This window comes from Salminus brasiliensis, chromosome 8 (assembly GCF_030463535.1).
Source record: "Salminus brasiliensis chromosome 8, fSalBra1.hap2, whole genome shotgun sequence".
Taxonomy (NCBI): Eukaryota; Metazoa; Chordata; class Actinopteri; order Characiformes; family Bryconidae; genus Salminus; species Salminus brasiliensis.
In genome coordinates, this window is record NC_132885.1 from 27553239 (window position 1) to 27565688 (window position 12450).

A 12450-nucleotide genomic window follows, 5' to 3' on the forward strand; every position below is an offset into this window, starting at 1 on the left:
TAACTGTGTTTAAATGCTTGCAGTTTTAGCTAAGATACGTGACACTCTTGCCTTTGTTCTAAAGCTCTCCAGTGGTTTGGTCTCACAACATAGGCCTCTTTTCCGCTTCCGTATTCCGTTAAACATCAACTTTTTAATACAGCTTTTACATGTCTGCCTTGCAAAGGTAATACTAGCTTCAACTAAGCAAGCCGGGTCGTGCTAATGCTGCGGTACTGATGTTGGACTAGCCGTCAGCCGGGCCGTACTAACGCCGCTTTAGCAGTGTTGGATGAGGCCATAGCTGACTCAAGCATACTTGGTGCCACACTAATGATCAGTGCACTTGAAAATTGCTAAAATGGAACAACTACTCTTGTGCTTAGTAGAGACAGTTTTCGCCATTTCCTGAACTGGAAATATAAAGAACCAGGATCTTATATGGAATATGGAGCCAATCAGCGGATTGCCATTAAGCCCTCACACCGAACGGTTCTGTGGCCTCAGGTAGGGCTGAGAAAACCCGGCCCTGACCAATTTTTAAGTCTTCTGTGCCAAACAGTGTCTGTGTGGAAAAAACACCACCAGAACAGTTAGCCTCCATGCTCAGCCCTGCAGTAGCCATAGTTTACTCCACTCCCATATTCCACAGAGTTACAATAACAGAGACATATGTTGTTAGCTATTTGCAAACATAGCCACAATGTTTAATGTCTTTTTACAGTTTAAGGTACAATGAAAACTAGCATTTCATTGGGTGAATCAGTTCGATGTAGCGCCACTCTGTCAACCCTTGATAGTTTTGGGGGTTTTTTTTGCATCAAAATTTGCAACTTTCTGTTAAATAAAATGTAATGTCCTTAAAATATGAGTTTTCAGTTTCAGTATGCTACCAAGTTGGAGAAATTTAAAAGACAAATTTACCACCATGCTATCATTTGCTGAAACTAACCAACTAGCCAAAAATGGATACAGAGAATTGCATTTGTTAGGTAGAGAAAAGAGAGCTCTATGACCCTTCCTCAGTGTTTAACTAAGTAATCTGTATGCAAGCAGGACTGGAGGTTTGCAAACGCAAGTAAACATTGTTGTTAATCAGTTTTTGTCTTCACTGTGTGAAAATCTGTTCAATTCCAGTACTAAAACTAAACTTTGCCCTGTACTGTGAGATACTGGCACTGGTGGGCTGTGGTCGTAGGCACAAGGCTGAGGGTCTCTCACAGCGTAGCACCTCACCTCCTGTATTATCATGTGGTTCGGTAAAACAGAACAGCAGGGAATGGCCTCATCAACTTTGTAACATCTGTGATTCGAGTTCCCACAGCGCAGGGAGAGCCACATTTTTCATCTCTGCACATTTCACTCACACACACACACACACACACACACACACTGAACAATGCCAGACTTTCCCTGCTGGTGGTGTGGAGTGCCAGACAGAGCTGTTGTTAGTCATGACTAGTGCAAACTCTGCCAATCCAAACAGCCTAAAATTGGAACGCGCTGAGGAGATCTGGCAGAGTGTAAGAAGCAAGAAAAGACTCAAGCTGCATGTCTTCGCTGGCGTAGCAAAACCTCTGAAATTGTAAAATGACAGTAGAAGGAAAAAGCAGACTTTTAAATCTAGGTTTGTGAACAAATATCCATCACCCAGTCTCACACACTCACTGACCACATATAGCCATGTGAAGAAAAGAAATAGGAAATCTTTGGAATTAGGACACTCATTAACCCTGTTTACACCTGGTCACTTAATGTGATTTTAGCCACATGCATTTGATCATCTATTACACTGGGTAGTCGAATGAGTCTCCGGTTAGTCAAACTGAAATCCGATTGCTGTGCGGGATGGAATATGCAGATTCACAGATTACTGGAGTTTCGGTTGTACGGGTTGCTGTGTCTTGGAGAGATCGATGGGTTCACACTGCGATAACGTGGCTCAAATGCGTCTCAGACCACCTCCTTTCAAACAGTAATTTCAAAATTACTATTTGAAATGCACAACAAGGTGATCCATATTTCCTCAATTTCTCTTACGAGGCCTTAAGATGAGGATTTCTTCCCTCTTATCTTGGTTTCCCTCTTTCTTTCTCTCCGCAGGTGGTCTCCAGCTTGTTTGGCCGCATCATGCCTGCTGTTCCATTCTAGCAGGACACTTATCTGTTCCACCCACTGTGTGGGTCTCCTGGACGACCCTTGTGAACTCACTGTGACCTGTGATGACGGCAATGGCAATGGTCTGCAGAGGGAGTGTGCAGTGCACTGTGGCTTCTTGCATGAGGAGCTTGTGGATGGGGTGGGTTACGAGTGCGGGCGAGAGGAGAGGCCTCTTTCTGATTGCTGTATCAGTTATACTAGAAGGGCCCATGAAGGCACACATTGCTGCCACACATTACACTGAATGGACATATCAGACTACTCTCCAGAGGAAAAAATTTGGACAGTATAATGATGCGCTTCGGAAATAGGGATGTGTGATAGTTTTAAAATCATGTCAGTATCAGCAGATTGAATAATTAAATAATAATGAAAGAAAAAATAAATATTGGCATCAGACAAACGTATAGATTTGAATGCTAGTTTAAAAGTGAAATTTCATGTATTTATTTTACTGGAAGAGCTGAACATTTAGATGATGCTTAACCATGCCAAAAGTTTATGTATGTTTTTATATTTATGCATTTCTAACCCTATACAGTGTGTAGAGAAAACTGTGGGCCAGAGTCCAAAACTGGCTGCTGGGCCTAGTAATTAAAACCTGAACTGAGTCGGTTTATTTATTTATTTAGGTAAAACAGGAAAGTCACCGAACTATGCATCTAGAGGACCAGTTTTCCAGCCTTTCGTAATATTAATCCAAGCGATGCTCTTCCAATTTCTACAACTATATAAATCTTTATCAGATATTGGCATCGGCCCAGTTCCCTAGTCAGCGTGTCTCTATTTGGAAAAGCTGCACACTTCAGATAGAATGAAAGCTGGACTGTATAATAGTGTTTTATTCAAAGAGCACTTTTTAATGCAGGTAGCAGCTCTAAGTGCTTTATAGAAAGTGAAGCAGCAATAACACATGAGGGTAAGGAGCATTAATAATAGAGGCAGAGACAATTACCTTCAGTAAAAGTTAAAATAAAACTGACCCAGTGAGACAGTATCACATACAAAATTAGAAATGAACAAGTCAGAACTTCTGAATTAAAATACACATTCTTTCGATGTTGAATGCCATTGAACACCTTTGGGGTTTATTTTGGAGAGCAGATCCGCACCTTACCAACGCTCTTCTGGTTGAATGGAGTCAAATCCGTAACAGACTGGAAAGTCTGCACTCGAAAGCCAATCATACATTGATTTTTTCATTTCAAATCCATTGCGGTGGGGTACAAAGGCCAAACTGCAGGAGTTGTGTCACTGTACAAATACTTATGGACCTGACTGTATAACCCACTCTTCTTTCTGTCTACACCTCTACATTAGTAACTGCAAAGTTATGCCCTTAGACAGAAAGGGTGAATATCCTTACCAGGGTGCTTTATTTTTAACACATCCGTTCCCTGTGGGTTACAGGCATTACTGTATTGATAACACTGTATCATTATAAATCATTCACAAATAAAATACTGAACTCTTGCTGAAATTTAAGATGTAATTCAGGTACACTTTATAAAAGAGGCCAGGCTGACCCTATGTACTGCTGGCATTTGCCTATATATTTTACTTCTGCTGAAAACAGAAAAAAAAAAATGTCAATTGGTTCTTTAAAGTGACATATGTGACATGTCAAGCTGGCCATAACTATGTTTTTCAGAAGCATTCTTCAGACTTAAGTGTAGGTTTACTTATTTATTTCTTTTTAATATAATTTTCATAGTTTTCCAAAGGTTCATCTAATACGTAGTGTTAAAAAAAAAACACAGACGACCTGTAATTGGTCATTTACTATGTTCTCAGCCCCTTTAAGGTGTCTATGACAGCAGGCAGACGTCTGGCTTGTGAGACCAGGCTTGTTTAGAGATCTCTTATTAGCTCCAGAATGAACACGGCGCTCAACAGATTACTGGAACTTCGTTCAGGTCCGGAGGGGGTTAGGCAAGAGGCAAATACTGCATTTCTCCTTTTTACCTCTTTAATCATCAGCTCCAACAAATAGCTGCTATTTACAGACTAGATCATAGCAGCTGTTTGAGGAAAAGTGCAAAGGCAAGGTTCTAGTGCCGTTTACTGAAGTGTCTGCTTAATTCGGCTACCTTTGTCCATTTTGCACACCTGCTGTCCCCTCCCTGTCCTCGGCCGCATTCTCTGTCTCTCATCCCTCCATGCTGTTCTCTGCCCAGTTCTGCTGAGTGTTGTTGTTGTTGTTTTTTCCAGCAGTCAGGAACAGGAGCTGGACGAAGCTCAAAGCGCTGCTGGGTACAAAGAGGAACGAGACCGTTCAGAACAGGACCTGCTGCATCTGAACAAAGAGGACGACAGCTGAGTGAGACAGACAGACAGAGAGAGGAGAGGGGCGAGTGAAGTAGCAACAATGAAAGGACAGATAAATGTTGAAAAAAAAAAAAAAAAAGAAGAAAAAAAGTCATTCACAAAGAATGGAAAGGTGAGGAAGACTGGAACTGAATTCATTACATGAACAAAGAAAGAATTCAAAAGCACACTGCATCCCATTCAATTACAGTCTACAACAACAGGCACTAATCTCAAATATCAAGACCTGGGCGCTTTCTCTACATCGGGACATGGAAATGTGACGCGTGTCCATTTAAAAAACACACACACAGAGAGCACAAATGTATGCATGCTTAAATAAAGACCAAGGCATCGTATGTATTGCTAGGTAAAACATTTATAAATTAATAAAAACATTCCCTTTTAGTGTTTTACATATTTTACCCAAGATTTCAACATAGATTTTCTTCCCCCTTATTGAGATCAGCCGTACTACTCAGGATTTTTTTTTTTATGTAGAAAAATATTTCTGGCAACATTCATCATTTTGCATGGGTTTTCATACAGTCCGGTAGATTACGGAAAACAGAAAGGTGGGCTGGGTTTAAACGGTAGGGTGTGTATACACTGAAGCTGAACTGTTTCAACATAAGAACAGGGATAGGTTTGCATAGATAACGCGCCACAAACACATCATCACCATCCACTCTCCGGTTAAGCTAAGAAAAGAAAAACAAAGCGAAAATATAAAAAGAAATGAACAATTAAACAATGCAGATCAATGCATTAAAACATTTAAAAACCCCTTTGCACATGCACACACATTTCCCAGTTTCCTGCGATAACCAAATGTTCACCAAGCAAATCATTTCCCAAAATTCATCCAAAGCTGCAACACTTTTTTTTTCCTTTTTGAACTAACAAATTCACTCTGTCCTCATTCCATATCCATCGAGAGACAAATGAGACAAAACATGGCCACAAACGAAGTGCTCTTGGATCCTTACATCTAGGCTGACATTTCTGTAAAAGGTGCTGTGGTTGCTGTAGTTTTCGATTTCAACTACAAGTAAAAAACATCATAAACAGGCATCATAAATGGCTGGAAAATTGCTGACTGACAATAAACCTCTGAGGCCATGTCCCATTTTGTAGTCGGTGGCATCGCCAAATGAGGAGCTGTTTTTCTCTATGGGAGAAATGAATAGGAATAAACCTCATTAAGGAGTCGAAATGCTACAATACCCTTTCACATTTCACAACTGGCACCACTAAAGTATGTGAACTAGGGCTGGGCGATATGGTAAAAATACTATATCACAATATTTAAAGACTTTTTTTTGCGATACACGATATTTATCACAATTAAGTAATCAGATTAAAAACATAAGTAGCGACAGATCCTTAAAAACTGCTATTCAGATACTCTCCGTACTGAATACAGTTATTTTTATTCAACATCTGCTGCACTTCATCTAATTAAACCAGTCTAATTAGACAAAATTCATCACAACACGATAAAATATCATCATATTGTCCAGCTCTAATGTGAACATAGAGCTTAAATCAACACTGGTTACTCAAATTGCAGGGTAATACTGCCAAAGCCACTAAACCCCCACACTTGACACAGCTCGCTGGTTTGCATGGGGTAATGTTGTGAAGTTGCCTGTCTTCTGGTCTCATAGGATTGTCAGCTTGCATATAGCATATACGCAGTAATACTGCTAGACTACCTAAAGGCAAGCTCAAGGGGAGCTTCAGTCAACATGAAGAATGGAACCATTATTAGACTTGTTGTAAGCACGCCTACTAGCCTTGTACAGTGAGACTGCCTGCTTTAAACAAAAGGGAAACCGCTGCATATGAAAGGTGGAAGCAACTTTCAGGAACACTTATGAGTGGAATATTCAGTTCGAGCTGTCTGAGATATCAGTTTCTCAGTCGCTGTCTGGCTGGCTAACACAGAAGGAAACCAGATTTCTAATGTATGTACTATATTTACCTCACCCTTATGTTAGTGGCTGGAAGAGCAGGCAGTTTTTCATCACTGTGGGGGGATTGCTAGATCTGTGGGGGGATCGCTCTTGGATAGAGACAGAATGTGGTGAGACAGTTTTTGAAAATGACGACGGCATTCATTTCTTACCCATAGAAAAAAAAACCTAAACAAATTTAGACCCAGGACTCTCCAGATGCTAATGGAGAACGCCACTATGACAAACATGTCCTCAGAGGTCCACACTTGACACTGCTGCTTCTGGTGCAGTTAAACAGCTATTCAATAATCTGTCCCCTTCACAGTCCATTCAAAACATGATAAAAAAACAGTGGAATAATATCACTGTAAAAAAAAAAAAACAAAAAAAAACATACTACAAATCTTTAGCTCCTATCTGTACCTAATTATCTTTAAAGTAATCAGCTAGTGTACAATTAGAGCTGGGTAATATGAGAATATTTTATCATATCATAATACATTTTTTAATTGATCTAGTGTAGATAAAGAGCACGGATTATCTGCACATTTCAAAGAGTGCAATCAGTCTTATTTAAGTCATTGGAGTGCAGAATATATTGAGTAAAAAATTGAGTATTTGGACAGCAGTTCTTTTAAAGTTTATGTAGGTGTATTTTGTCTACATGACAAAATACTACGAAAAATTTTATGTCGTAAAAAATGTCTTTAAATATTATAATATTCAATTTTTCCATATCGCCCAGTTCTATGTACAATATCTATTGACACATTCCAGTAATGGAAAAAAAACAAACAAAAAAAAAAAAAAACAAAAAAAAAAACCAAAACAACAACATTAGGGTCATTCAAGTTGAGCCTTTAAGACTTTAGCATGGATTTATATTTAAACCCAAACACAAAATGTGACATTTTGGAGAGCAAGTACATGGATGAAAGACACTTTCCTGCAAATAAAACTCCCATCTGACAAATCTGGCATGGCACACCATATTCAAATAGAACAACATGCTGTCTGTCAAGAAAACACTTAAAAGAACACTTTTCCCAAAGTAAGAGCAAAAAAAAAAATTTATATATATATTTATATATCTGTCACACTAACATTCTGAACAGCTGAACATTATGGACAGAAGTAGGGCGGATGAGTAGCAGAGGAGAAATGGATGGATTTAATGTCTAGGCAAGTGGCACCGAGACAAACGAACCGTGCCATCCAACATTGCTTTCTCCTTTCATAATCGCATGCTGATTTAATATGCATTGATTGAAACATGACTTAATTTCCAGTGAAAAATGCCTCCTTAAATCATAACTGCCACCTTTTCATTCAGTGGAAGAATCACATCATGATATGATTTGGCTGCAGGGAGTAATTCGCACTCAAAACAAGCCGTACGAAATAAGAACAAACGTGAGGTATCGTTTCTATGGCTTGTGCATGAACCGACAAACTAGAAAATAATAACAATGAGAAAAAAAGACCTCCCCCCCAAACAAACAAACAAACAAACAAATAGACATTCTCTCAAAAAACCCAAAATGCAAAACACACATTTCAAAACATTCGCATGCACTCAAACATGCAGCACTTCCACCATGGATCCTAAAGTGTCAAAAGTGTCTTGGCAAAAAAAAAAAAAAACTAAACTGAAACATTGTGCAGTCGCAGCTCCCCCATCCCCCCCCTTTTTCAAGCACACTGATCTCCTGAAACACTGAGATGGCTTTTGCCTTTTAAACTTGGCACATTCCCTACAGAGAAAGAGGCTCTTCTGAATTCGGAAAATCTTGTCGTCTACAAACCTGCCGCCAACCACAAAAGAAACTAAACGGAGCACTTATTTTAAGCCTGAGATGGAGAAGGGAAGAAAAAAAGTAGCATTCCTATACAAACAGCCCAGACGGTCCTATCACACACTCATAGATGCAAATCCTAATTCTACACAGCACCACTTATGCTATGCTGTGAATATCTTCCTTCTACTATAAATGAGCCAAATGGTTTCAATACTATAATGACAGTCTGCATGGATGTAAAGTGGAAAGGGAAGCCTAAGAGACTAGAGTAGTTGGGAGTGAGGGGGTGCAGAAAACGATTCTTTTGTAATTAAGCACCGAGTACTTCAACATTTAATGAAGGAGCCCCCACATGAGTGGATGGATTAATTAGCTGCTACACCTCTAAAAAAAAAAAATAAACACATAAAAAGCAGTAAAAGGAATTTAAAATGAAGAGTGCAAGTCCCTAGCGTAGCCTTTCTGAATGCGCCATGCTCTTCTTGTGCTCAATCTTATCACCCGTCCTTTTTGAACCCTCTTCTATGAGTACAAAACTCTGAGGTGTGGGCTAGGAACGGTGTATCATCTTGAGATAACTGGGATTACTTGGTAATCCTTCCAAAATCCGCTTCCAATTACTTCCTCAATTGCTCAATTGCTCTCTGAGAATTTGCAGATACAAAGGACACATTTAGGGCCCCACATGGAGGGGCAGTGATTGGCCTACACTCAAAAAACATGCAACCTGAACCCATCTAGAACAGAAGGCAAGACCAAGGCCTCCATCCCCCACTACTTCATTAGGCTGCCTGTGCACTTGATTTGAAACATTCAGCCTCAACGTTCATGTAAACTCAAAAAACATGGCAGCATAAACAACAAATGCACCCAAGGTTTCAATGAGGGAAACCACTGTGTGATTGACAATAGCTAATTGCCAAATGCTTCTCATTCTGTGATGAATCTTTAGGTCAGACGTTTCTATACAAAACAGCAAAATGTATTGTTTGTTTCCTAAAAATGCAGAGTTTCAAATTGTTTACTTCGATTCTGAAAAAAAAAAAGTGTTTCTACTTGGGCAAGACTCTAAAACGCTTCTGGCACTTAAAGGACAGGTGCTGCATCATGAACTAAATATCGATTATTCACATTTCCAGCATGTTGTCATTTACCCTCTACGTATTATAACAGTGACCAGGACTGTCTTTAGTAATTTTTCACACGGGGTGCTCAGAGGATGCTTCAATTATATTTGGAGGCAAGATTCACCAAAAGGAATATTACGCTATGAAATCCCTCTCTATATAATTCTGTATGCAAGTATCATACATTTGGTGTTCCTTGCAAAAAATTACAAAATACAGCCCCAGGAATTAGAAATACGTCTGGGTGCACAGCAGCAGAACATGAAAATCGATATGTAATTAAATAAAGCAGAACTTTTCCTCTAGGGAGTGCCTGTTCACAGCCAAACCTCCACATTAAAGGATACGGGTTGCTCTGAGTGTACTGTGTAAAAACATTATACACATATTTTATATAGACTATTTACAAGATTTATGTGCACAATTTCCTAAAGCTTTATCAATGATCCTCTTACATATCCTGTACAGTTAAAAAAAATATTATAAACACAAGATTACACCTCTTTACGTCTCTCTCCGCACCTTTGCTTTCCTTTTCGCCCTAAAGTCACCACTTTGTCCTTAGAAGTTCAAAAAACAGAAATCAAGGGTTCCTATGAAAAAAACATAATAATGGGTCCTAAAGTCGTACTGTTTGTATTTTCTACAGCTGTGTGCCTGGAACAGTGGAAAGGACGGGCACAGCGGGCGCCCCTGGACTGCGGCCCCTCACTCCTCAGTGCCCTGGCTGGGGGGGAATGGCATGGCCACGGCATGTTCCTGTGCCAGAGCGGCCAGCTCTTTGAGGAATTCAGAGAATATTACCGCGCAGTAAACAGTGTTCTTCACGCGCAGCGCCTCTGCTTGCTTCTCCAGGCCGGATGCCCCCGAGCCAGCCACCACGCCCCTGAAGAGGGCGCTGTGCAGTGAATGACCTCCATCCCTGACGTGAGCCAGCGCTGTCTGAGCTGCGTGCCGCGCCCGCGTTGGACTGTTAGTGTGCCTCAGGATCAGGTCGCCCAGAGATGGCTTCCGACTTTTCACTGTGTGTGTGAGAGAGAGAGAGAGAGAGAGAGAGAGAGAGAGAGAGAGAGAGAGGAAATTTAAGCAAATAGGATGAATATATTTACACAAATCAATGTGTTTTGTCAGTCGTAATATAAAATAAAGGCATTCATGTGATTAAAACTGCTCATTCCAGGTAGTTCTCTATGAGAGTTAACAATTACTGGGTTGAGATAATACAATAACATCACTTAGCATTTGTTATCCTTGATTACCAGGAGCAGCATAACTGACATTATGAGCCAGATGTGACCAAAATGGAGCACAACCACCCCCCACTGACCTTCTCTCTCACACACACACACACACACACAAACACTCTCGTGCATGCACATTCACACTGTCTCACTAACCCAGTGAGTCTGATCGGCGCAGAGGTGGCACTGCCGTGGGCGAGTCTGTCCAGTCCAGTTTTCCTCGTGCTGCTAGGAAGCGGCGAGCCTTCCTTAGCATGGATGGAAAATCCTCATGCACTGCAGCAAAAGCTTCAATACGATTCTTCACGGATCCAAGCACCTATGGAACAGTCAAAGACAGGTAAGTGCCAAGTGCCATAAAACTAAGGCAGTCAAAAGACAGTTCAGCGTACGAAGGCTAAAATGTCACTGTGAACTGCACTCTGGGGAGCTTCCATCAAAATAAAGCAACACCTTTGTGCTTTCTAATCAAAACCAAACTGTTTAAACCCCTTCAGTGTCATTTTGAAGGGGAAAAAAGAAAAAGAAATACAGTAGAAAACAACAGAATGACTGGTGAATTCAGTCAAAAGAAAACTCTGAACACAAAACAAACGCATACGCATATCAAGACAATCAGACAGTTTACTCAAAACATTATGCTGGTGCCGAGGGGTTTGTCTGAGGTTTAGGTCCTTTCACATTTATCAACAATATTTCCTTAATTCAGCAATATATGTTCTTCTACTATCGAGTAATGAATGAGTGCACAATGGACAAGTGATCTCCATCAAATTTCACATGTAGATTCCACTAGGGGGCAACAAATACAACAACAAAAAGCAGAGAATCAAACCTTCAGTAATTAAAATACATGACACAGATACACATCATCTACCTATACCAGGGGTGGGCAATTCCAGAGCTGGAGGGCTGGATTCCAGCAGAGTGTTTTTGCTTTCTCTGCTCAAGCACACTAGATTCAACTCAGCTTCAGTAGGTCTGTTAGAGCAGGGGAATCAGCAAACTGTGCTATACTCCAGCCCCTGTTGCCCACCCATGATCTATACAATTAGTAGGGTCATATGTTACTAAAGCTTCCCTGAAATCAAAACACATCACTGTATTATTATATAACCACAGAAAAACTAACAGTCAAATAAAAGTAAAGCACTATATATATATATATATACACACACACACACACATATTTATATATACAGATTTCATTTTAGCACATCTACTTCTTTTACATACAAGTCTATTTATTGGATCTCATCACGCTATATTACCCCCACCCCCATAACATTTTTCTGCGCTTCTCCTATCCCTTGTGTTTTTCCCTCCTTTCGGTTTTCTTTCTGTCTCTTTCACATGTACTGAGATGCCCGGGGCCAACTGTTCCATACTGGTACCGCCTGACCGGTCTCTCCACTGCCCTCCTGCCCGCTGTCCTGCTCTGGGGTCCTCGCATTGATTCGTCCTCACCTCCCTGCATGATTCTGCTTCTGACTGTTTATCTGCATGACCATCTTCTGACTTTATCACTCTCACTCACATTCTCATCATGTATGGCTTGACGCCACATTTACCATTTTTCTTAATTCAGTTTAGTTTTATTATTGTTTTTATTCCTGTTTTGATTTTTATTATTTTCTGGTGTCCACCTGACGAGGATGGGTTCCCCTTTTGAGTCTTGCTTCCTCTCAAGTTTTTTTCCTCTCGAACGTGGGAGTTTTCCTTGCCACTGTTCCCATTAGCTTGCTTAAAAAAGTAAAGCTGCTTTGTGACAACATTTGTTGTAAAACGCCTATATAAATAAAATTTAATTGAACTGAACTGAAGTTAGCAACCACAAAACATGAATGTGTTTAAATGAGAGATGGATCTTGCTTGT

At 40.3% G+C, this 12450-nt stretch overlaps 2 protein-coding genes across 2 annotated transcripts in view; one reads left to right on the plus strand and one right to left on the minus strand.

Moving 5' to 3' along the window:
* Positions 1-12450, plus strand: part of ankrd50l (ankyrin repeat domain 50-like) — a 145974-nt gene that overhangs the window by 30385 nt on the left and 103139 nt on the right. The gene's annotated exons all lie outside the window — the stretch shown is intronic.
* Positions 2733-12450, minus strand: part of fhip1b (FHF complex subunit HOOK interacting protein 1B) — a 44704-nt gene continuing 34986 nt past the window's right edge. Inside the window, exons 12-13 of the mRNA XM_072686362.1 lie at positions 10731-10893; positions 2733-10355 (exon numbers count right to left, since the gene is read on the minus strand). Coding sequence (XP_072542463.1) covers positions 10042-10355; positions 10731-10893 — 477 coding nt within the window. The 3' untranslated portion in view covers positions 2733-10041. The remainder of the gene's footprint in view (positions 10356-10730; positions 10894-12450) is intronic.